This window comes from Nestor notabilis, unplaced genomic scaffold, assembly GCF_000696875.1.
Source record: "Nestor notabilis isolate BGI_N333 unplaced genomic scaffold, ASM69687v1 scaffold29992, whole genome shotgun sequence".
Lineage (NCBI taxonomy): Eukaryota > Metazoa > Chordata > Aves > Psittaciformes > Psittacidae > Nestor > Nestor notabilis.
The window spans coordinates 1-26,380 of NW_009918333.1; the positions used below are offsets into that span (position 1 = coordinate 1).

The 26,380-nt window shown below is 44.0% G+C and overlaps 2 protein-coding genes across 3 annotated transcripts; one reads left to right on the plus strand and one right to left on the minus strand.

The window, feature by feature from the left end:
• Positions 1–347: 347 nt before the first annotated feature.
• On the plus strand, positions 348–1,136 carry HES5 (hes family bHLH transcription factor 5). Its single transcript, XM_010009665.1, has 3 exons — positions 348–410; positions 588–768; positions 895–1,136. The coding sequence occupies exons 1-3, from the start codon at positions 348–350 to the stop codon at positions 1,134–1,136; spliced, it is 486 nt and encodes a 161-aa protein (XP_010007967.1).
• A 4,379-nt stretch (positions 1,137–5,515) lies between these two features.
• Positions 5,516–26,331, minus strand: MMEL1 (membrane metallo-endopeptidase-like 1). 2 transcript variants are annotated; one of them, XM_010009666.1, is made up of 23 exons: positions 26,282–26,331; positions 25,984–26,147; positions 21,314–21,373; positions 20,707–20,868; positions 20,210–20,290; positions 19,641–19,736; positions 19,265–19,383; positions 18,524–18,589; positions 16,540–16,674; positions 16,273–16,362; positions 15,870–16,006; positions 15,311–15,404; positions 14,941–15,069; positions 14,560–14,658; positions 14,161–14,244; positions 13,782–13,885; positions 11,766–11,824; positions 9,650–9,769; positions 9,400–9,533; positions 8,816–8,881; positions 6,614–6,709; positions 6,005–6,081; positions 5,516–5,615 (listed from the first exon to the last, which is right to left on the minus strand). In XM_010009666.1, exons 1-23 carry the CDS (start codon positions 26,329–26,331, stop codon positions 5,516–5,518), a joined length of 2,322 nt encoding a protein of 773 aa, XP_010007968.1. The 2 variants fall into 2 exon arrangements, with proteins under 2 accessions (XP_010007968.1, XP_010007969.1); XM_010009667.1 differs by lacking the exon at positions 26,282–26,331 and having other exon boundaries at positions 21,314–21,349; positions 25,984–26,137.
• Between the last annotated feature and the right edge of the window lie 49 nt (positions 26,332–26,380).

The following is a 26,380-nucleotide window of genomic DNA, read 5'->3' on the forward strand; positions in this document are numbered from 1 at the left end:
GGCGTTAGTCAGCAGCCTTTTCCCGTTGAAGGCCAGCTCTTTCCCAGCTTCTGACACGTAATTCTGATCCCGGCCTTTCACGCACCACACACTCCCCACCTGCTCATCTGGGAGAAGGTCATTATCCCCAGGCTATTCACTGGCAATGGAGCATGCAAGAATAGATGCTTCTCCTATTGTGCTGTCCGTCTCCCGGATTGGCTGTGGAGTGTGGGAAACGCCACCAAGCCGGAGACCCACAGACTCTCAGAGAGGTTGTACAGTATAAATACCAGGCAGAGCCAGCCTCCAGTAGCACGCGTCTCTTGGACTTCCACTCCGAGACCTTCCCGCCTTCCCCAGGACAGATGGCTCCCAGCACTGTTTTCATGGAGCCAGACAACCTGCTGACACCAAAGGAGAAAAACAAGGTAAGTCCAGGCACAGCAAGTCTCAAGCTGCACCCTCAGCTGTTCTCAGAGTGGTTTAAACCACCTGAGAAACTGGTCCACATTGTTTGGGAACAGTGATGGGCAACAAACAGTGCTGTGAAATGGCAGGGAGAGGATCCCTCTAATAACAGGTCTCTTTTCCTTTGCTTTTTACAGCTGAGGAAGCCGGTGGTGGAGAAAATGCGTCGTGACCGGATTAACAGCAGCATCGAGCAGCTGAAACTGCTCCTGGAGAAGGAGTTCCAGAGACACCAGCCCAACTCCAAGCTGGAGAAAGCCGACATCCTGGAGATGACTGTCAGCTACCTGAGGCAGCAGAGCCAGCTGCAGATGAAGGGTGAGTATTGAATTTTGTTTCAGTCTCCAGCTTACTGCAAATTTGTGACAGTTTTGTGAACCTCTAGCCATGAACAACTGCTCTAATCTGTTCTTTCTTCCCCTCCTCTTTTCTTCCCTTCTCTAGCTGCAGGGCCCTTCCATAAGAGCTCTCAGTTTGACTTCAGAGAGGGCTATTCCAGGTGTTTGCAAGAAGCTTTCCATTTCCTCTCTCTTCACAAAGTCCGAACTGAAACGCAGACCAAACTTCTAAGCCACTTCCAGAAGAGCCAGTCGGCTGCCACGGAGGTCCCCTTTTCCCCCGGGAACCACAGCACCCTGAAGCCAGCATCTCCAAAAGATGCCAGCACCCTCTGGAGGCCCTGGTAGTCCAGGAGTCCTTATTTCATGGACCTTTGCCTTTTACAGTCCAGAGGAAGGATCTGACTGCATCTGATAGTCCAGCTCCGATCCTCTCTTCTGTAGGGAATGTTATTTCCTCATGTATTTTATTTATCTGTGCAAAGAATGGCTTACTTTTGGCTTTGGGATCCTTTGGCAAAAGTTCAGGCATTCTGTTGTGTGGTCCTGGAGCTGTGTAGACACTGCTGGTAACAGTACACAGCATGCTGCCAGCCAGGGGTGAAGGCCTTCAAAATGAAGGGGGGTGTTTTGTAAGTGTTACAGTTGTGATGGACACGAATTGCTGTAGGAGAGTTTTCTCTAGTATCGCTTGTGAGAGGCATTGGCTTTGCTCTGGCTTGACCAGCAACAATTGTTTGCTCAGTCACCCCAGAGGATAAATTTACTACCCTTTGGTTCATGCACACTTGATTAAAATCAGTTTCCCTCTGTCTACTTATAATTTGTACAGGATCAAAGATGGGTTTGGTTTGGTTTTGGATTTTCCCCCCATGGCCCTTTCATAGTCCTAGTGTATAAAGGACAGAAACTAGGAAACTATGTGGAATATTTCTACTACTTTGCTGCTTTTTTCAGTTTAGAAAAAGAGGATGTTACTGCTTTATGTTAAAGAAAAGGTAGTGGGTAAAAGGCTTGATTTGTCAATGTTATACATTTTGTGTGTAAGCTATGCTTTTTCTAGCATTTTCATTATAATAATGATTTCTGTCTGTATTGAGTGGTTTAATTCATGGTGGATAGTGTTTCTCCCACAACTGGGACAGCCCTATGGCTACCTGCATACTGTGTATGCGTCTCTGTGTTTGTAGAGAGCAATAAAATGCATTTGTGTGCAACTGCTGTCTGGGTTCTCTCTCTCTGAGGGATTTGTGTGCAACTGCTGTCTGGGTTCTCTCTCTCTGAGGGATATGCAGCCACCTGCAGCCCTGGAACAGTCTAACACATCAGTCTTCTAAAGGGCTGGGGCTTTTTGTACAGCAAAAGGAGCCTGTATTCTCATCTATATATTCTCATCACGTGAATACCTTACACCCTTAAAGTCAAGTGTTAAGCAAGTGCTAGTCACACAGATTCTCTCAGCTGAATCATATTGAACATGTCCTTAGTCACTGCCTCTCTCCTACCCACACAAAACCTTCTCACCTGAGTAGTAAGGCCTCGAACCAGCCATCTAGTTTCCCTGCAGGTAGCACTTGGAATCTGAGTCCTCCTTTCACTCTTTTTTTTGCCCCTCATACTGAGAGCAAGCAGACTCAATCACTGCAGTGCTCTGTATGCTTTAATGCTGTCCCACAGTTTCTTCTCTTGAGATCTCAAGGAGGTGAATAAAGTGTCCCACAAAGCTGCAGCTCTCCCTGCAGCAGCATGGAACAGCGGTGGTAGATCTCCTTGCAGAGGTGGAGGCCTGAGTGCTACCCTGGTGGGGACACACGAACCTGGGTGTAAGGCCTTTTGCTGCTGTTGCACTTACCTGAATTAGGACTCCTCGAGCACATCAGAGTTTCTGGGAAGTGTGCCCGAGCCAGCAGTAATGTTGAGATAGCTTTTGGTCTGATTTAGAAGTTGTAGCTCGATTTGTCACCAGGTGGCAGCATGGGAAAAGGAAAGACTTCACTTTCCTCATCCTGGGAAACATCCGAATGTTTCTTCTTTTCCCAGGTATGTAATAGAGCTTCCCTGACAATTGCCTACAGCTTTAAAATGGAACCAGATCTGCAGCAAAACAGTTCTGGGTAGAGGATCTTCCACTAGGCTGAAGTATTTTCTGCAGCATCTGTTAAGTTCTGTCTGGTTCCACGTGTTTATCTGCTGAGTTACTGATGAAGGTGCTCTGTTGTAGTAGGAATGTTCACCAGAGCCTCTGACTGAGAAATACAGATATGTGATACTTGTAAAGCTGTGCCCTGTCACTACCATGGCTTCTCTGGACAATATGCCATTGTCTATGGAAGAGTAATGTGGTGCGCAGTAGGGAGTGCAATTTCCTAGTTGTTTTGAGCCTCTCTTATCTCAGTTCTTGTTTCCTCAAGGTCATTGGTACCAGTGCAATGCAGGGGGCTGTCACTGCACAGGGAAGGTGTGAATGCTGTAGGGATAAGATACAAGGATGTGTGAGGGGTGGCAAAGGGAGGTTGTAGCCTGTGCGCTTGGGTTGTGCTGGTACAGACACAAAGGGACAGATGGAAAGAGTCTTCTGCAGGTGGGAGGCATAACAAACTTACATGAAAAAGTAAGGCAACTTCCATGTGCTGGAATAATAACTTGGAATCAAACCTGCCAGGCATATTTTAATTATCCCTTTAGCAGTTGCATGTGCCAGCACTCCTAATGGCACAGCTCCAGAGCTCCATGGTTTTGCAGTTATTAAACTGTCAGCCCCGTGAGCCTCCTCCACCTGACCTCGCAGGGTTGTGCCACTCCCCTGCCTTGGCAGCACAGGCTGTCGTCACCTCCCCCAGGCCCCTCACAGGAGGCAGCGGCTGCCCAGCAGTGAGACAGTCCCACAGTCCCTCTGCAGAGACTCAGTGAGCAAATACATGCAAATGCAGTTCTCGAGGTCAAAACTGTCCTAGGAATATGGCACAGAATACAAAGAACAGGAACTGGTGCCTTTAGAGAAGGATTACATGCAAATCTGACCAGCCCTAGGACCACTTCTGTTATGTGCAGAGTGCATGCTAAGTTAATATGACTGTACTATTTGTAGTATACTTGTAGTTGTTACAGTCCAATTAAAACAGTTAACAGGGCTGAACTGGTGTTTACAACTTTGACTCTTCTGTAATCTCATGCTTCTGTTCCTCTGTGTAACTCTGTGGCCTGTTCTGTGAGCAAGGGACCTTTCCAGCATGTTGGGAATGTGCTGGGCAAAACACCCTGCTCCCAAACCCGAATTAGTTCTGTGTTCCTTACAATGCAGTGAAGAGCTCTGCATCTGATAACCAAAACCAGGAGCATGAGGTATCTGCTGGTAGCACTTCAGCAGGTAGAACTCCACAAAGATCCAGGGTCAGTCAGTGATTTAGCTCTGACTGTCAAGTGGCGAGAATAAGTCTGGGTCATCTCCTGTGGCAAAGCTGCTTCTGCTGAGTGATTTTCATTCCCTTCCCTGTTGTTTCAATAATAAGACTTTCTGCTAGTGGTGTGCTGAAATCCATGAGGCACATGAATGGTGTGAGCTGGTGGTTTATAACCTGTGTGCTGTCATGCTATGTTCCAAAGCACTTCCTGAGCTAAGTTACATTCTTGCTTTCCAGTGATTTCTCTGATGGAAAGAAAAGCACTTGCTACACTAGTATTTAAAATAGACCATCAAGTGTTGGCAGTTTAAGGTACTGTTATTATACTAGCATGCTTACTGAGGAGAGCCACCCAAACCCTTACCCTATAATAAACTGCTGCACTGGCCACTGTGGTTTGATTTTTTTTATTAAAACCCCGTATTTGTTACATTTTCAAGTGTAAATACTGAAAAATAGCCTATGGCAAAATGAAAAGGCACAGAATTAAAACCAGCTTCATTGTTTCCATGGATACATGTTTGCTATTTGGCAAAGAGTATTTTATACGCTTTCTACAAGAATAAGCATCATTTTAAATATATCTCTGAAGGGCGGGACCCTGTACTTTTAACCGTGACACCAGAATTTGTACTCCTAAAAATGTGATCTCTTTACCTCACTTTAAGGTCATGTCACAGTTGTTCTTTGGAGCAGAGGAACTCGAGTGCAGTGGGAGAGTGCAGCTTTGCATTACGATAGCAGCCGACAGGCACCTTAACATAGAGCTCACTTCGTAACACACCAAGACAAATAGCAGTCTCTTACAGCAAAGCAGGGATGCGAGTGCAAGTATACAGACAGCATGGGAGTTTAAACTAGCTCTAACCTGGATTTGGGAAGAACGCACCAGAAACTGGCTCAGAACACTGGGAAACAGTTCAGTGAAGCATTTCACACTGGTTTGCTGAGTCTCAGAAGGGGTGGTTGTGAGAGACACTAATATGATTGTTCCTTTCTGAAAAATAGATGTATAGTTGTTTGTTGGTTTTGCTTTTATCTAAGAATTAGTCTTTGTAACCCTGATGCAGTATCTTAATAACAGTCAGGATGTCATTGAAACAGTCATTCCTGTTCTGGAGCATGCCGTGGCTTCCAGCCCAGCCCATCAGTCACTGGGATACCCGCGTGCTTCCCGGTGGGACTCTAAGAGCTCGAGGGCTGTAGTTTCCTGGATTCTCACTACAGTAGCTGCACCATGAGCCTTGGCTGTGACTGAAGGGGAGAACATCAGGCACATTGTTCGTGTCACAGAGTACGTGTTGTTCTCACCAGTGTTCTTTTTGGTTACCAGACTCTGCACTTGTCTGCAGGATGCATGGCTGTGCCTTTCTTACAGTGGAACACCTCTGAGAATGCTTCGAAGTTCTGCAAAGAACCCATCACCCTACACAAAGAGAAGGAACTTATTTACATGGATAAAGTGCATGGAGGTTGTTGCTTTGAAAACAGAAAACCGTGTTGGAATTCCAGTCTCGGAAGACAGGATACTTTATGCAATTAAAACACAGCTGATAGGACTCATGAAATGCTGGAACAGAGACAGCATCCTGGACCATTCCCTACAGACTGGCAAATTCACCAGGTCAAGCAAAGGAATGTGCTCCCCAGCAGTGTCCTACGAGCTGTGGGAGAAGCTCTTAAAGTTAGTCCAGATTGATCTTGTCTGTTAGAATATAACTCACAGCAATGAGCCTCACTTTCCTCCTGCACCATATTGGCACGATGGGTTGAACAAGTCAGTGATCAGTTAGTAAATCAGTTAGTAAAACCCACCTGTATTTCAGAGGGCTGTGAACATCTGTCTTTATGGACTGGCTAGCATATTCTGGTCTGTAGGAGCCACACCAAACCTAGACAAGGAGGATTAATCATTAGTGGGTCAGTATTAAAGAGAATTCAGTTTGGGGATCTGCTCACTGGTTTTCCAAGTTTTTCCTAACAGACATCCCAATTTGTTACAGTATAGTTGGAATATGTTGTACAGAGGAAGCAGGATAATTATTAACTAATTACTTTTTGCGTTATCAAGTCTTTGGATGAAGATCTGATGCTTTGGGATAGATATATTAGCTCTTGATTTCACTCATGGCTTTCCCCATATGATCTGGAGGCTCAGATTCTGAAGCACACCACTAAGCGTGTTGGCCCACTGTCAAATACTTGACCTCCTGTACCACATCTGTTACTCTAAGAGTGTAAATACATGGGAGTTTCTCATCCAGGCCATCTTTTTCATGTCTGTCTTGAGGACCTTTTGATGAGTGCAAAGGTGAATCACTGTCCAAGTGGAGCTTGGGACTGATCTTCTCCCTAGCCTCTAGGGTAACCTAATTTATACTTCTATGCAGCTTCTATGTAGTGGCTGCACCCAAGTGTTCTTACCTGGGCAAAGTTGAGGAAGAAAAGCTGTTTGTGGGAGAGATTCAGTCCTGGCAACTTTGGCTCCTTCCCTTCCCGTTCCAGCCATTTTAAGTAGGCCTAGAAATGATCACAGATGCAGTTCAGAGCAGCAGCAGGGTGACCTGTTCAGGCATGATGGGTATTGTGAACATTATTTGGGGGTGAGTGGTTGTAGTCACAATGTGTATGAACCCAACATGTCTGCCCTTCTGTATTTTCGTAGTTTTTATCTCTCTAATACAAATAGTACAGCTAATTTGATGGCAAAGCTGATACAGAAGTACTCTGTTGACTGTTCTGGCAAAAACCATGTAACACAAAGAGAATTTGCATTCAGCTTCTCAAGTACAGTAATCTCTGAACTGAGCTGTTATAAAACGGGAAAAAATAGCAGGCTCTTACATGGAAGTGTTGTTTTAGAGAAGCAGTTGGCCAGGTGACCTTCACTGCAAAGAGCTGCGTGTGTTCTTTGCAGAGTCACTTGGAGATGTACTCTGCATTTGTTCAGGAAGGTGGCACATGCTGCTTTAGGGAGAGGCATGCCACTGGTGATACGTGTACAGCCACTCATGCTCTGGAGCCTGAACACCCGTGACTGCAGCTCGAAGTAAAATCATCACCTTCCACTGACTTATTCTATTGGAATTTGTATCTGGAAATAAAGTGTTAAGTTCTATAGTGATGATTTTTATCTCTTCAGGTAGCTGCTCATACAATAGCAGATAATAACCTTGCTCAATGTTAAATCCATTACCTGGCATTGTTACACATTAATTGGCCAATTTTCTTTTTTTAGGTCTGTTGACATAATGGAGACAAGTTAATGTGTCCTCACACTGGCTGATTTCAAACCTTCTGGTACCTGATCCTCTTTGCTGCTGATAGTCTCAAAGCATGCAAACCAGCAAAGGTAGAGCTGAGGGTGAAAATACATTACGCTGAAGGATTCCGTGTGCAGGCAGCTCCTGCCATCCCACAGCACCCTGCCACGTCTGGACGGCTTTTAGAGCCAAGTCATTGATTTGAATGGTATCCCTCAGAGTCAGAATCACCAGTTGAGACTTCTGAAAATCCAAGATGTTCTTCTAGAAACACCCTTAACTGTTGCCATATTCCAAACACCAGAGAGAAGAAGTTCTACCACGCCATGTTAGGGTTATTCATAGGAAAGAACATTCCTGAGCTCCAGGTGGAAAGAGCCTTTGTGCAGGTAACTACTGTGTCCTATTCATACCGATGGTTTGTGAACCTGGAGGGTTAAAGATACTGGACTTCCCTGAATCTGGAAGCTGACCTCCCCTGGTAGAGCAGGAGCAATGAGGCGATGTGCAATAGTGTTACAGCACCTAAACCACGCTGAACAAAATAGTTTTTCAACCACAGCATGGAGGCAGTGCTCTGAAATACCAGGTTGGAAAACAACTGACTGGTTGAAGCCATGTTTTACCTTGGAAAGGGGCAGGCAGTTCTGAGATTATCAGTCCTTGCTGGTTTAGTCTGCTTTCTAGCTGCATGGACAATAAACAGCAGCAAGGTAGAAGGGACTTCTTTGAGTTATTTTCCTAAAGTTTATAAAATACATAAAGAAGGCAACAAAAGGAGCTAGGCTTTCAGAGACGGGCATTTTGGTAGGTATGGTCTGTATCCCTCTTGGGAAAGAGATGGTATTTCCATCTGTTCTTTTCCTGTCCTACCTGACATGTCACTGTCGAGACCAAAGATGAAAAGCGTGAGAGAAATAAACTTGGGAGAAACAGTTGCTCTGCCTCACAGTATCACCAGACTGTGTTGCCAAGAAATCAGTGCCCTGTTGCCACGTGAGAAGCTCTTTGAAGCTGTAGCTGCCATTTTCAGAATCAAGGGCTTTAAAAAATGGAGGGTGTTTTACCTTCTTCCAAGCTAATACCACACCTATTGATGAGTGTAGCCCTCGATTACCTGGGACAGAAGTGTGCAGCCTCTGTGGCACATCAAAGTACAGCCAGGAGAATTAGGTGGTCTTCTCCTGGGTGCAAGAATGCAGCAGTCTCACACTGTGACTGGGATGTAAGCTGCTAGATATACAATTGAGGCTTTAAGTTTTTGAATATGGTAATAACATTAATTGTCAATGTTTTATTGACAGAATAATGCCATTGCTGAAGCCCAGGGGTAAAGTTACCTCACAGTGTATTTGGAGGTTACCTTATAAGCCTGTCGGACTCCTCCATTATCTGCTATATTTTCTCCTAATGTGCTTATTCCACTGACCTGTAAAAGAATAATCATTCATTTACTCTGCCGTCAGTAGCATCGGCAATGCTCAGAACCGTGAGCTGAGCACAGTCATACATCACAGACAGACAGTTGTGTCTGGAACAGAAGTGACTTTGTGCTAGGGCAAAGAAAGGAAAGAATGGAAATAGAAACTTAACAAGGTAAAAGCTTTAGATTAGAACAGAAAGAATATATAGGAATATAACAGGAATGGGCCGCTGGGCAGAACATATGCTGGCAGGATGGCAAAATACAGCAGCAAACACCGGATTTCCTCCCCCTTGCTAAAAACACCTCGTAGGGTCTGGCAGCAAAAGCACACATGGGCCCAGCTCACCATTAACCCACTGCACACAGATACCGCTGGTTTTCTAGGCTACACCAGTATCCCCAGTTTCCAGAACAACTAGCCTGTAGGACGTGGGGTTTGTGCTTATGGTCTGTAGAGACTCTCCCTTTACAGTCATCATGGTATCAAACCCAGTGGCGTGGCAGTGGTTGGTTTCACTTACATTTTGTCCCCCTGCGAGCTCCCATGTGTAGTTCCCGTACTGATAAACCATGCAACGGGACTGCTCCTTGAAATGCATAGCTGAGAAATTGCTCCACCAGTCAAACATATTCCCATCCTTATCAAAATTCCTCCCTGCAGGAAAATCCAAGACAAAAGGAAAGCTTTGAGTGTGATCCTGTGTGCAACTCGTTTCTTACAGTGTAATGAGGGCAACCGAAGGAATAATATTTTCTCAGTTATCTTCTCACCATTGTCATCAAACCCATGAGTAATTTCGTGGCCAATGACCATCCCAATCCCGCCGAAGTTCAGGGCTTGTGGCTGGCATTTGCTGAAGAAGGGGGGCTGTAGAATCCCAGCAGGAAAAACTGCACAGGGGGGAGGAGAGAGGGAGATGCTGTAAGGCAGCGTTAGTGCGGGGTACTTTGCAGACAGATTGTTCGCTTGGTTTAAGGATCAGGAAGGAACATAAAATATAAAGTGATTAGGAACAACATCATGCCTCCTCATGTGAAATTGTTTCTCTCTTGATAAGTGGAAAATGGTAAGTTAATGAAGGTTTAATTTAGCACATCTGCAACTATAGTACCTCCTTGTTTGAGAACCAAGCATCATTTACATTTCAACTTTAGGCTAATTTGGGCCATAATGTATGCTGCAGTAAATCAAGAACAGCATGTTCAGTAACTGTTTGTTACAGATAGGTACAGTTTTAGAGCCATTTTATAGGGGAACTAATGGATGTTTTATTGCTTTATTTTTGTTAAAGGCTGGCAGTCACATGCTGATTACCAACAACACTGGGTGACAATTCCTGCAGACCACCAAGTGCACTTGGAAGCCAGTCTGGGGTGGGAGCAGTGGGAGGTCTGTCCTTCTCCAGCCTACTGGCAAAAACCTTATATAGAATCAGTGGGATTTAGTCTTCATTCCATCTACGTAAGATGAAAAGCACATACACTTCTAGAGGAATTAGGATTGAAAGCAATTAATTCTAGTAAGATACTTTGTAAGAAGTGAGATACTGAAATCATATAGGAAATATTTCATTTAGAGGCAAATCCCTTTTGGACTGTATAGAAAGTTTAATCCATACAATTTCGGGAGAAATATGTAAGACAGGAGTATGACAGAGGCAGGAAACTGAAAGTAGTGTGGAAAATTATCTCACTCAAACTAGAGACAGGACCTAACTGACATCTACACTATTGTGGGTAGCTGTGCTTGGATTTTTGGCTTATATATTCATCTTCAGGTTGCTTAAACCAGTAACTTCCATATTACTTAAAAGGCAAAGTTGTAGAGGAACCAGGCTTCTTTAAGAGCCAAGTTCCCTGCCTGCAAAGCTGGCTCATAGCTGATTACCATCCGTATAAAACAGAGAGCCAGAGCTTGGTTATGGGGTTGGGTATGCTCACGTGTTGAGGGAGCGGTTGCAGCTTCTACTGTACCTGCAGTATGAAGCTAAGTGGAAGCTACACACATGGAAAATGGCTCTTTCTGATGAGGCTGGAGCGCTAAGTTACGAGTACTTTGGATGTTTCTGCATTTAGCAATTATCTAAGTTTTCCCTTGTGACTGTTGGTTGGGTTGTTTTCTCTTTCTGGCCTTTGCCCTGTGAGCAGGATGCAGTTGGTGTCTGGCCTAAAAAAGGCATGGATTTTTCCTTGTATGGTATTTGGCAGTACTTGGATAGCACATCTTCCTGGCAGCCTGGGAATTTGAATAAGCACTCCTTTCTAGGATTACTTGGTTCCTCTCCTTCTGGGGTGCTCAGAAGCCACCAAAGACTCTACAGTATCTGCAGGCTTAACCTGAGTTTCAGGCCATCTGCACTAGCTCAGGGAGCATGGGGAGCCAGACACATTTGCTGTGTCTTAAGTCTGTAGATCTGCTCTGCTAAGAACAAGGAAGGGCGGCCCAGCAGCTCTGCAAAAGCTCCCAGCTCTGACATTCTCCAAGCAGGGCAGGTTTCTCTAGCCGGGTATGCCTCTTACCGATATAACTTCAGTACCATCTGACCAGATGGCAAACTGGAGAGCTGCCCATATGGTTATCAGGAATGTGGAAACATGAGGACAAACAGCCCAGCATACACTGTGAGCATTCTCTGGTCTCTGAAGCTGGCACTCATATAGTAGCAGTTACTATCTCAGGCTTTCAAACTTAAAGCTGTTCCAATTACAGTCTGTAAACTATGTCTGCCAAGCAAGGAGCTGAATATTCATCAACAAAGTGATAGCTTGAAATGAACAGCCTGTCTACCTTGCCCAGAGTTCCCCCACGGACACAGGCAGGTTTGTCTCTGGGTAACAGACTGATGAATCAGTTCCACAGGGCTGTTTGAAGCTGCTGTAAACCTACCGATCTGGTTCCGGTTGGGGGAATAGAACGCATTGACCACTGCAGCTCCAATTATCCATCTGAAAACAAACATTGCACCAAAGTTAGTCCTGATTTAGGCATCATTTTTATTGAGTAGTTATTGATAAAAAATGAAGGCTGCATATAGGGGAAGGATTAAGGTAGGAAGAAAGGAGCCATTGAACACAGCTTGAAGAAATACTAATACAGGAATAACTGGTGTTTCATTTATGGGCACACTGCTTTTACCCACAACAATGCCAAGTTAAAGTGAGAAATGCTTGTTCTCTTGAATGTTGAACAGCCACTTTGGGGCAGAATATGGTACCAGCTCATCTCAACACTGTCTGAGCTTGAGAAGAAACCAACAGTTTACATTCAAAAGACAACTGGCATCGAGAGGACACTTTGAGCAGCAGAAGGCAGTTACTCAGTAAGTTAAGGCCAAATTGGTTTACTGAAAAATTATATATCTGATTGTGATTATTCGGTTTTAAATGTCTGTATTTGGAGTCCAGTATCTCATAGATAATGAGTGTTAACTTTGAGAAGTAATTGATGAGTGGGCTGCTTCTGGAAACTTCTTTCAATACCTTGGTAACTTTTTAGTCTTTGTTTTTTTTCTTTCTCCTCCCCTTCTCTTCTACCTCTGACATACACTGCTGTCATGAACCATGCAGTAACAGTCTGAAGCCATAAACTCATGACAAGTATTCAGCAGCATCAGCCTGAGATATTCTTCCCACATCTCTTGTCCTTATAGTATCTTGTGATGCCCCAGGTGCCAGTGTTTTGACATAACTGCTTGTGGGCTGCTGTGGGGTGGAATGAAATTTCCTGCTTAAGAAATACAGCACGTGTCTGTATCTTCCAGTTCTTGACAAGTTGGTTATTCTGAACTAACAAAATAGAGGGGACTGCTCACCTCAGTCTGGGAACAGGAGTAAGTGGTAGAGATGCTGGTATGGCACTAACCTGTTTGTAACACATGCATAAAGAGGGAGTAGGAACCTGTTCCTGAATTCAAGGGGGTACTTGAGTTTTTCAGAGCAGTTTTTCTCTGAAGGCCAGTCTGGTGTGAAAACATGTTCTTGGTCCATAAGCTTCTCCTTGGCATGTCTGACATGAAATGCTTGCAGCTGGCCAGGTAGCCTCTAACGACTAGCCCCCACCCTCCCCAGAAGGCTCTATGAGCAATGGCTAATTTTCTTAACTGCAATGATTAGATAATGATACCAGCCATAGTAGTTAGATACTCTCCTTCAGTGTAATTAAACAGTGATCTGGAGGGATAAGTGGTTTTATGTCTCCTTGGGGAAACCCTTCAAGCTGCTGGAGGGAGATCACTAGTAAGATGTAGTTCATTACATGGAAAAAGTGCCAAGTATTTCATATATCATCAAACTACCAGGCAAGAAGGGCTTAATTCATGAATCCATGAAAGGGTTCCCACAAATGTGCTTTAAACCATGCCTTGAATGAGCAGGGATGTTGGGAATTCTGGCTGAAGGGCTACCATCTGTCTGCAGACAGACTGCAAAAGGCAGCAGCGATCAATAACAGTTTGTGGATTACGGACATCAGTGCAGTGCAAGAATTCTTGCTATGAAGAGCACCAGGATTGATTCCTCCAGAAATGAGGAAGCAGAAAATGCTGTTATTTAGCTGACTGACCAGAAGACTCCCTTGGTGAATTATTCACCAGTAATTCCCTGGAGGTTTCTAAGTGTCTGTATTGTGTGCTTGCATTTTGAGTTAAAACCACCTCGCAGGCAGAGGGACAGAAGACATGAATAGGCTTTGCAACAATTCATTTGACTGCTGCTTCTCTTGGGGGGATGGGTGGGTTGTTTCCTTGCTTATTAATAACTCTGTGATATTTTAGGTTTTGTAAAGAGGTGTGTGACATACTTCTGTCTCAAGACATTCTCAGACAGAAGCATTCTCTGCTATCCACAGTGTAGGACTTCACCACCATCACCCTTACTGCAGAAGTCAGTTGTGGCTGTGACTTACATGTCCTGGTCAACTCTCTCGCGAAGTTTTCTCAAGCTCTTTTGGGCTCCAGCTCTCAGGTTTTCCAGAATGTTTTCAAAGTAACTGTGTTCACTGAAGTTTAACTAAAGAAACAGACACCAAGTGTATTTTTTAGCAAGTTGTGGGGAAAGAGGGATTCCTCATACCACTGAGTGTATCTCCTGAACAATGTTTTGATTACAAGGTACCACTTACTAGTTAGCTTTTTGCATGCATTTATTTGTTAGAATGTTCAACACAATCAATCCTGTATCCTGTCCAGTCACTTGGAAATGACAATTGCACAGGTTTAGGTATTCCAAGTGGCAAGAAAATAAGTGTAGGCTGTCATACACGGAGGCATGCACAGCATTCTTACGTTGGCATATTCCTGATCCAGTTTTTCATTCTGATCTTCCAAAATATAATCTGGATAGCCAATTTGTTCTTTAATTGCCATTGCCTAGAAGAAAAGAGTTTAATGTTTCCTCTCAATTGTTTGCGAGAAACTGGCAGCCAATATTTAAAGACCTTGTTCAAATGCTCCCTATTGCCTAATGAGACTTTATGTGGTTCACAGGACTCATTAAAGGAAATAAAAATGTATGTGAGCTAACAATTAAAAAGAAAAGGAAGATGTAACAGGATAATGGATAACAGGACAGTGAACATCAAAGTCTTTTCCTTTGATTTGTAGAGGAAATGGGAATAGTGATGCTAGAAATTCCAAAGATTACATATTCACGATGGAATACTGAAGTTCCTTGTTCTCTCTGACCTTCTCACGAGCTTTCTCTTTAGATGCCTCATCCATCCACTGTAACTCATCTAAAGTCTCGATGAACACTTCACGAATCTTGTCTATTAAATCTCGGACCTAAAGAGAGGCAGTAAGAAACTAATCATTTCCATGCTGCTTTTCCCAGGCAGAGCTAAGGAGGGGTGAAAAGCTTCCTACTGACAGATGATGTCCCCACATTCTGTGCTCTAAAACATCGTACTCAGCATTTAAAAGAGCATCATAAATGAGTCCTTGTGCCTTCTGACTCTTGGCTGATTGACATCTTTAACAGACAAAATAGGTTGGGAGATCAGGTGGAGGGGAATGGGCACTGCAGGCATTGTGGTTGTACAGTAGTATGAAGGGTAAACTACATACCATCCTCTTGCTCTCACCAGCAAATGTCTCCCTGACATACATTGCTCCCACTGCGTTCTCCATGTTGTTGTTGACATAACTCACACACTCCCTCCAGCGGGCTTCCTGCAGTGTTGTCCCGTAAAGTGCCTGCGACACAAAGCACCACAGGATTAATTCTGCCTGTGCATCTCTTCCCTAAGTCCTTGCCTGAAGAGGAGGCTCACTTAAGACAAGGGTTTCCATTGCTGTGATTGCTGTTCTTGGATTTCTGTGGGGATGACCTGACATGAAGATGTCATTGTGTTGACAAGGACTTGATCTGGTGACTCTGGGACTCTCTTCCAGTACTATGCTCTGTGTGTGGTCTCTTTAGGAAGAGAGGAAATACCTTCCTGTAGCTGGCCCGAGCATCCTTGAAACGCCGGCTCAAGCTGCTGACCCGATCAATCACCAGTCGCCAAATGAGGTAGTTCTGGATGGTGCTGTGTGGGAAAGCAAAGCTGAGCTTAATCCCCTGGAAAGAGCAATGCTAGTGCAGGCAGGCAGAGGAGGATTTTAGTTCTGAAGGGAGATAAGCAAGTGAATGACTGCTGCCAGTCATCAGTTTCACAGCACCTGCAGGTAACTGTTCTTATCTAACCTGCTGCAGGGGCCTTCAGGCTGAGGACTGCACTGCCATGTCTGTTAGGGATTAATGAAGTATTTTCTTTCTACAGCACAACAAGAGCTATAAGCCTGTGATGTATTTTTTTCTTCCCATTTACCCTTTTCTGAGCAGGGAGACACTCAGTACCACAGTACGTTGGGACCCGCGGACATTACCCATATTATACAGTGAAGTGGTGTCATTCTTAGAGGCTCTAGCAGAACTAGCAAGTGGGCCCAATTATTTACATTCCCACAATACTTCCATGACTTTTGCGTTGGATATTCTCCAGTTCCTTTACCTTGCTGAGTATTTGGAGATAATTGCTTTCAGCTCTTGCAAATAGGGCATGCCATATACAACAACCTCTTCTTCTTGGTCCACCTGAACACTTACTGAAGACATGACACCTTGGATGAAGAAGGTCCAGTTAAATTCCTAGGCAGACAGAAAGACATGTGCTAATACCAGATGTTTCAGTGCCTTAGTAGCTGTCTGGACTTCCTCCAGTCTATGGGATTCAATGTAATTGTAGTGGTGTTCAGTAGAAAAATGATTTTTAAGAGACTCTGAAGACAAGATTAAGAATGGGAATGATTTTATACCTCTCTTTGTTGCATCACTGATCAATTCACAAAGCCATTTCCAATGGGAATGGCAGTAAGAGGAGGCTGAAAGTATCAGACTGCTCATTAAACACTTACGTTCAATGCAAACTTTTCCTGTAGTTCTTTTAAGGTCATTTTGTTGTACAGCAGGGTTACATCATGCCTTTCCTCTGCTGGGGTAGTTGCCTGAAGACATTCACAAGGTTATTACTAGCATCAGCTGGCACAAGTGGCAGTGGCTGAAGTCACACGCATGCAGGTGCACATACACACACTCAGATAATAGTCAAATAAACCAGATTCTCCCTCTCACCCCTTGTTCCCTCCCCGATATCCAGAGAAGGTCTTGATTTCCGTACTCACGTTTGCAATCTCTGTTTCAAGCTCCATAACTTTTACCATTTCCTCTTGGACAAAGGAATCATCTTTAGACACGTTCTTGTCTTCCCGGATCATCTTGGCAATGGTGATCATGAACTGCAGGTAAGCTTCTCTCACCTGCACACAAGAAACAGCACGTGAAGGTTTGCTGTCTGTCATCTCTCATTCAGCAGCCACTCTTCTTGTTACTTTAGCTTTAAGGTGTGCTGTGAAAGAGCTGGGCCCAGGGTCACAGCCTTTGCCCTTGCCTCCAGTGCAACCCGCCCCACTCCAGTTTTCCTGTTTCCCCCACAACCACCCCTGTTATAGATACTACTGCAATACCCAGGACCTTGGTTCATCCTGGAATACCTTACAGTGCAGTCTGCAGTCTCAAAATACAGAGTGAAAGCAACACTTTCTGCTTTCCTGTGCAATCCAACTCTGGCATTCTGAGTTAGAATTACTACTTCTAGCAAAAAGAAAGCTCTGTGCTTTGAGTTACACTGTGGGAACAGTGATCCCTACTAGCCAAAATACCAGGGTAAACATGGAGGGTTTTAAGTTCTCTGAAAGTAATACAATAAATCTTCTAAACTCTGTTTTTATTGTCTGAAAGAAAAGCTCTGTCTCAGATGGTTCCCAGTGATATCTTTGCTTTATTTCCAGTAGGGGAGGGTATGGCTGTGATTTATGCCTCAGAATGGACCTTGAAAAAATACCTGGCTGCTGAGGGAGTACTGATCTCTGATACAGGAAAGCTTAATACTACCTATTCTTGCATCCTTTTCCTCCTCCCTAGACCTTGGAAACCAGATAAATACAGGAACTGTTGCGAAATTGAGTCTGGGCACTTCCATGATGAGGATGATTTGTGTTTGGAGGCTGAATGCAGAGCCTTAATCAGGCCAGGCTCCCACAGGCCTCAGCAGGAGCTCTGCCAAAAGATGCTGGACTAAGCACAGGCGGGGTTTGGGTCATCAGAGTTTGGCTCATTATCTGTGGGAAGTGAGCTGTTAAATACCAAACAGAAAGGGGTCGTGGCTCCTCCTTATTCATTAAGGTTAAAACCACAGCCCCAGTCCTCCTTCTTTACAGCTTCAAATTAAAACTATATTGAGCAGTACTGGTTTTCTTTTGCTAATTTAGGATTGTCTATGTTCTGTATTTGATTTTCTACCTCCTACGAGTCAAAGTCTGACTTACATGTGATGATGCACAAATATCCCTCTTTCTACTGTATCCAGCACTATAGAGGTGAAACGTGCAGAACAGAATCCCCGTTCCAGCAGCTATCTGCAGTTCCCAACACAACTGCATGGAGTTTGTTTTGTATTTTCATGTAATCTGGGAGAGAAGTGGGGGGTAAATGGCAGCAGATTCTTACTAGCTGAGGATCTGCTCATTCATACAGCTTTTGCTGCTTCAAGTAAAACACTGTCCTTAAACTTTTCTGCCCCCAAACGAACACATAAAAAAATCTGAATATTTTGGTGTTCAACCACATGTATTTTGGGGTATTAAATGTTCAAATATAATCTAGCATGACAATAGTTCTCCCATATCTATAGTACATCTTTCCAGTAGCTTGTAGAGTGGTAGCCAGAACCAGTGGCTTTAGAAGAAGATGTAAGTGAATCCAATATAACCTGCACTGAAAATAGGAACCTACCCTTCAAAATTAGAGACTGTTTGAAGCTCTAAACTATGATGATTTTATTTTCCCAGAACCTCCTCATTTGTATGAAGTGGCCACGTCTGGTCAGTTTGATATTTGTTATCTGGGATATTTGATATTTGTTCAGTCCTTTAGCAAACTCTCCAAAACTTTGGTGTAATTAGGAAAAACTGTAGCAATAAGCATCACAGTCTGGTTCTGATTGTCACATGTCATAATGATTCATGTATTTGAGGTTTCCAACACACAGGGGTAAGTAATAAAGTTGTTTTAGTAGCACACTGTAAATAAATTAGAAGGAATACTTACTCTTCGATAGCTGCCCCCGTTGAAGTAGTAATCCCTGGATGGCATTCCTAAGCTTGGCTGGTCAATCTGAAGGAAATCGGACATTTCTTTAGTTAGTGATGAACAGGAACTGGTGTTGTCCAAAAGTAGCCTTGAAAGGCAACCCAAAATGCTTCCTGTGTCATCCTTTCAGTGTTGGAATGACACTAGTACACTCTTTAATCAAAGACCTTTAGGAACTGGGGTGAGGTGAAAAGTACATCTTTTGTCTCTGGATTTTTGATAAGGGCAGGATGGATGCTTGGTGTGGGTCATAACCAAATCTTTCAGTAACCTTTGGGATCCAAGAGTAAGTTTAAGCAACTTAGAAAAGAAGTTGTTTGACTTGAGGGCTGTGCTTCCTGCATGAGCCTGCATGAACAGGCCCTGAAACAGTACCTACATATTTGAAAACCATGGTTTCCTGCTATATATTAAGCCTCACTTTGCAAGAGACAAGGGTTTACAACCCTTAAATGCTGTAAATCAGCAAAGGTCCATTGATTATTTTATTTCTTTAACTGCAACAAAGATTATGCTACCATCAAATGTTTCCCAACAGGACTTTGAGGCAGATCTGCCACTTGGGGTTCAGAACTGGTGCACAGACTTTGCCAGTGTTGTGCACACCCCCTGACTAAGGGAAGCTGATCTCTGTGCAGTGTCAATAACCATCCATTCTGATTCTGGCATATAAATAACTCCCCGCAGTGTTTTCCTTACGTAAATGATGTGTCTGCTGGAATCGCGGTCGTCATTCCACACAAACATGTCGATGAGGACACGTTTGTTAAATCTGGAGTTCATTATGGAGAGCTTTTCCTCCATGCTCCAGTTTGCCTCTGGGAGGTAAAAGGGAAAATACACATCATTTATCAGTATGTATAAGGACTGATTCAGTTGTATCGTTTCAAGCTTATTGCTGAATGTTTAGAACCAGAGTAGACAGGATGTGGAACACGCGCACAGGACACTGTGCTCAGTAGGTATCATACCCTGATTTACTAATAAAGAAAAACTTGAAATGGAGGATCTAATTCAGTGGCAGTAGTTCTAATTCTGACTTAACACTCCTGAACTTTTTGAGGCACAGCATTACCTTTGGTCTTATTCCAGTCTGCAGAAGCCACTGGCCAATCTCCAACCATCCTTAAGGCCTCTAGCAGAGGCAATGAATCTCGTTGCTCTATAAGACCTGAGAGTGGAAAACCAAATATTATATTGTTTTCATGGGGAATGAATTAAAACAGGTAACAGGCCTGACAGTTTGAATCTAAAACTGAATTTGTCATAGCAGAATGTAAGAGATATCATTAAATCATCTTCCATTGGTTTTCTGAAGACTAATGTAAGTACTTCTGTTGACTTCAGTACTGATTTTAACTGAATTAGTTTGGAAAGCAGGAAATGGGACACATTTTTGCATTCAGAAGGGAAGGCTTTGTATTAATCCTAGAAGTAAGAAACCAATATCTGTCCTTTCTACATCCCCGAGTGTGTCTGTTAAGCCTTAATGATGTACCAAGGCATCTTCACATGACCACTAGCTTTCCAGGCAAAGCCATGCAGATTAGATGGATATTGACGGGACTTTTGCTTAAGAGTACATTGGTACTTTTGTACATCTGGTATTGAACAAGAGATTCAATGGAATAAGAAGAGACTCACTCTCATTCATGCATGATTTGTAAAGTATTTTTGCTTTCTGAAATGCTTCTCTGTCCCCTTGATCTGAAGTCTCCAGCACACCTGGGGAAGGAAGCACTGCAGTGAGAGTTTTGCTCTGGAGAGCTTTGATCTTTTCATAGAAATAATTGAGAGTTCAGGGCTATGACAAGTACCTGTTATTGGAGGCTTCAAGCACTGTGCAACTAGAGTGCTCTTTAAAGAGGCTATTAATGGAAAAAGTGTCAGGAAGGACATGCTACAGCTTATCCTGCTCCTTTTGAAGTTAGTACCACAGCACCTATGGCTAATTTTTAGTGGGAACAGGATGTTCCCACAAAATGGCTGTAGTAAGAGATGTAGAGATTAAAGGACTAGAGAAAAAAATCCCAATCAACACAACCCTTCTATGGAAGTTCATTTCTCTGTCAAATGTGCAGCAAATGACATGTGAAACTAACCACAGTGCATAGTCAAGGGCAGAGTAGCCTTATTCCTACCTTTTAGGATGATCTCCAGCTCGTCTCTCAGGATGTCAAAAATGCTGTACCTGGAGCTGGTCTCTGGGATGACGTGCCGGTTCAGCCAGCCCCCACAGGCATACTGGTAGAAATCCTTGCAAGGGTCAGCAGCTGGGTCCATGTTCTGGAGTATTCTAGCAGCTGGGTAGCAAAATTGGAGAGGTGAATTCCAGAGGCTGCCTGATAAGCTCTGGAACTACCAAAGACTATCAAGAAGCTGCTTGGCAAGAAGCCACCTTGCTTATGCTGATTATAGAGGATAGGACTCGTGCATTGTGACTCCAAGGATCCTATTTTCTTACGCAATGCAAGGAAGCCTCTGACAGATGCTTGCACTGCAGCTGTACTGCTTTCCAGAGGGAGCCTCTGAATGGTAGACCAGTTCTCCCCCAGTGCTCTACCTGGGGCCCTAGCTTAGGTATCCACCAATGAAGGCAGTGATGGGAACATCTGTGCTGGAGTCTTTGCTCCAGCAAAGCAGATGTACAAGCAGATGCCAAAAATAAGCAGGTGAGTAGCCCCATGTGTAGAACGCATTCTCTTTGAGGGAAAGTTCTCAATAATCACTCATAGTAACAATCATTACCTGCTGTAACACATCCAGGGGTGGTACATACACTGCCTGAATTGATGCCATAGTGAGTGCCTGCAGGAAGAGGAACAGGGAAGCAGATAAGTTAGTTGTTCTGGAAAGAGCCAGCTGCCAATGTCACTTGCCAGCAGCCCAACCTCAGTGACAGCCCTGTTCAGTTTTAGAGCAAGCAAGTGGATGTTAGTGCCAGTAAATGGTACCAACTGACAGCTGTGAAGACATCTCTTATCTGCAGATTTATGAGGAATTTATTGGAAGCAGTGTTACAACAATCCCGACCGTGAGTTTTAACTCTCCTTCCAGGAGAGTACCTATTAACTGCCTGCACAGTCTTCCTGACACATACTGAACGTATCAGATCCCTTTCTAGACAATCTACTGAGATGCTTTAAGCATCTGAGCTCTTTCATGACCTTCAAAGTTCTGCTGTGGACTGACACTGAAGCCTTTGTACATGAACATGTAACTTTTCACACTGAGCACTGAAGTGAATGTGCTTGTGGTGCTGGTCATGCCGCTCAGGTGCTGTTCACTGTGGCACTGAAGGGGGGGTATCCAAGCACCCAGCCTCACAAGCAACCTTTGCCCTGGGCAAAACCTAATTAATTTTGCTGGTTTAATTTCCCATCTGTGAACCTGGACTAGTTCAATATCTCCTGGCGTTAAAAAGGCAACTACTTGGTTGCATGCTGGAAAAGGAAAACTTGATGCCTTTCCTTTCCAACAGGATTAGCTGTGGTTTTAAACTTTTGTTTGACCCTTACACTAGGATGTTTGCAGAAAAGAGCTACTAAAAAATCCTTCCAATGGAAGTGTTTTACGTGACAGCAAACAAGATTACAGTAATTCAGAGAGAAATAAAACAGTGGGGAGGAGAAGAGGGCTTTGAAGTTCATCAGTGGAAGCGACATAAAAAGCCCCCACTGTGATTGGGAATGTACCATTCAGGGTTCAGCTGCGAGTGTCGTGCTGCGTGGGAGCAGATCTGCATTAGAATAACTGCATGCCTTATTACAGTTCAGTGTCTGGCAACCTGAACATGGGATGAGCAAAGCACGGCTAACAATGTGAAGCTTCAAACTGAGGGGGGGGGTGTTAGCTGCTATAATGTAACCTGACAATGTCTCACTTCAGTTTCTGGAACCCAACTGCTTTCAACAAGATTCTAACTCCCCACGTTCACAGAGCCCTTGTGATTGTGGAAATGTAACTGAGCTGTGTAAGAGGGAAACCAAATCTGTTCTGAAACCTTGGTTGCAAGCTCAGGGCTCTGAAACTCTTGGCTTACTTCTGAAAGGGGCTCCTTTGTTTTTCTATCAATTCTCACTTATGGCTCAGCAGCACTCCTGACTAAGAACCAAGCCAACCTGACTCGGTATGAGAGGTGACCAGCACTGCCCTGTTCTACTTCACAATGTGTTCGTTGGTCTCTGCTCCCATCACTGATGCTCTGCCTGCTGCACCTCTGGAACTCCAAACTGCTACAAACAAACATAAACCATCCCTTCTGAAGCCTGAGCCAGGCACCTCTGCACTGCATTTTCTCAAACTCCTGTGCTAAAACCAACTGCCCAATTATTAGTATAAATACCTCTATTTCTCTATACACTTGTTTTTCCTCCCTAGTTAAATATTGCTGACAGATTGAGCTATGACATAAAGACTCCTGTTTTGTGACATCCATGGGCAAAGACTGCTGCAATACAGGTGTGGGAGGGACAACCTGGGTTAATGTTCTTCAAAACCTGGAAGTTGAAACAGAGCAAACGTCTAAAAGGATTTAGATGGATGTAACGGGAAGTTACTGAACACAGAGTTGTGAGTGGGATCTTAAGTAGGACATGGCCTCATGTTTGACAGTAATATAAGGCATGAAGATAGTGATTTGTAGCAGAGGAAGATTGGCACAGGTTGTTCAGCTCCTGAATCCTATGTTCTCCCTGCTGCAGAGACAGTAAAGACATCAGTGGAAGGGTTTGCAGGGAATCAGTTCTTGTCTCTTCTCCCATCAAACTGCACCTCTCACTTGGCTTCTCCCACGGCCAAGTTCATCCAGATCCTTATTGGCTTTTTTCCTCATTTAAATTAATCACTCCATTTCCCCACCTCTTCCTCCTGAGACACCTTTCTCCTTGTACACCTCTTAAACAGAGAGGGATGTCAAAGGAACAGAAATGGGCCAGAAATATTTCCTCACTGGAGCTACTTTGTGCAGGACTAAGTTCCTCCCTGGCTCTTGAAATTCAGGACCTCTGCAGTATTACCCTTGCATTTACTTCATTAAGGAGGTCACACTCCTGCTCTGTCAACTGTCTTGTAAGTAGAAAAGAATTGTTGAGCACTCTGTGGATTGAAGAATGACTTCTGAGCTCTGTAGAGCTCTGCAGCCCTCCTCCAGCAGTTTATCTCTTCTTGCATGACCATTTTTTAAAACATAAGTTGCTTTTCACAGTGTTACTGAAGTTCCTTTTTTAGACAACAAAAGTGAAACAAATCATTCTGTACAAGCACAGTTTGTGTTTAGTGTTTTCCCACTGCGTTTTGAGGGCCACAGATGGCTGGGGATGGCACACATTGAAACAATTAGATCCACAGTTGCCATCAGGCAGTCAAGTGTGAGCTTTACCTTTCAGCACCTTCTCTGTTTATCGCACAGATCTCATCTGCACAAGTGCTGTCAGCACTGCAGAATGCCTCTGTTGCTATTATAGCAGTGAATTGTTTGCCACAAATAATGTAACTGCCAAATTTAGCTGCTCTTCATCTGTGAGGGCTGTACCAGATGTCAGTGTCTTCAAACCTGTGGGGATAAAGACACAAGCAAACCCCCAACATCTGTGAATCTTGCTCCTGAGAAACCCTACAAACTTGGAAGCCAGGAAGTGAATAAAATATCAGTTACATTAACACGACTTTTGAGCAGCAATGAGGTGAGAGTGGCAGTTGTGTGTAACTAAGTTGTCTGGAGAAGTTGCTGACAGTGACAGGATGTGTCAGCTACAATACATGTAGAAACGCTCTTCAGGCTGTAACCTTTCCAACAAGTGATGAGACCTGGAGGTTAGTAAATATTTGTAGAACATTGCTGAGAGCTGTGAAAAGGCTGCAGAGATGTGGGTGTGGTGGAAAGATTGAGAGCACATGTGGGTGTGATGGAAAGATTGAGAGCATGGTGTGTTCAGAGTCAAAACCAAATGACTTCAGTTCTGTCTGCTTCCCCTTCCATGATCACCCAAATATTACTCTGATATTCTTACTGTATTTTCCTTTAGCTTATTTAGGTGAGGTTTCATGGGTATGGAAACTTCTTTAGATGTCAAAAAAATCCCCAAACTGCTTCTAGAACTATGTAACTGTATTGCTGTGAGAGCTTCAGTGTGTTTGTTGGCTAGGTACATAGCTGAACATCCCAGTCAGCATTAACATGTATTACAGGCATTAACTGCTGTAAGTAGTTCAGCTGTGCACACCCAAACATAAACAGGCAGAAGCTGCCTCTAGGTCAGTGCTGCAAACACTCCTCGAAGGCAAGACAGAATAGCCTGGAGGGGCTGCCTGCTGTACAGGACAGGGAGCACATCAGCTCTGCAATCACCTTGCACTCACATTGTGCACAGGGATGTCTGAATCTGGGAAACATTGCCAATGGAAGTTTAACTGCTTGATAGGAGCCTGCAGAGCATTTGGATTTTGGAACTGATGAGTATTATCTACACCAAATGCTCTGAGATTTAATCTAACACTGGAACAAGTGCTGCTAACACTGAATTGCTGGCAGCAAAAGGAGTGAGCAGTAAAAAGGCTTTTCCCATGAATATTACTCAGCATCGTGCAGTGTTTTACTCACAAGTGCTGAGGAAAGCAGTTCACTGCAGGCAGGGGATGCAGTGGCAAGGTAAGGAGAAAGCAATGCCTTGCTTCAGTTTTGCTATTCATACTTAGTTTTATTCCCTAGTGTTTCAGCAAAGCTCTGAATCCAAGAGGAACTGATGGAAATGAGGAACATGAGGCAGCTGCTGCTACCAATTCTGCTTCACGGGGGTTTTAAATAGGACTTTGCATTTGGTGTGCTAGTGGGAGAACTTAGTTTTGAGAGTAAGCATCCTCTGGTGCTGGTGTGTTCAGGCACAGCACCTTCATGTGCCTTGCTGTCAGGTTCCTGGCAAGACTTTTGCATGCAAGCCACTGGAATCTCACCTAGGGATCAAACTGCCCAGTGTGATATTAAAGTAGTCTCCCTTTCCTCATCAGCACACCACTGTAATAATCAATCTCCCTTTTGGTCTGCTAAGCAGCTGGTGCTTTACAACTCCTGGCAATAATGAACCTTGACTCAGGCTCCTACAAGATAAGGAAATGTCAACACACAGACACACAGCTTCCCTCTAAGCCAGCACAAGAACTGTTGTCAAAACAAGGCAGATCTCAATCAAATGCATAAAATGAATTAGACACATAGAACGTTACATCACAGAATTTAAAAATTAAATAAAATCCAAGCTAATCCTCTCCATGCCTGAGCTGGCACAAGGCAGAGGCAGCCACGTCCCTCACAGGGGGGACCTCGCTGTCTCACTCTACTTCTGTTTTCATGTAGCTCTGCAAAAACACTTTCTGTTGTTTGCAGAGGGAAGAGGGGAATTATTTATTCCCAGGTTCCTTACCTCTGCTGCTGGCATAGAGGATCACCAGGGCGACCACTGCACAAGTCATGAGGAGCAGCAAGACAGCCAGACCGATGGATACGAAGCTCCATGATTTCTTCCCAGATTTTGTTGATTTTTCCACAATATCCATTTGACTTTCTGATTTCCCCATTATTGTAACTCTAAATGGAGGAGGGAATGTAAAGAAAGAATTAACAGCACAGCTAAAGCAATATAGGGATAAATGCATGATAAATCAGGGAGGGAACAGGGAGCAGAATCAAAGCAAAGATAAAGAAAACTTCCAAATTATTACATGTATTTGTCCATCTGATTGTCCACAGCTTTGCCAACCTCATTCTCCATCTCCTGTGCCTGCCAGGCTGCCACCACTCGGGGTGTGCTGCTGGGGGGC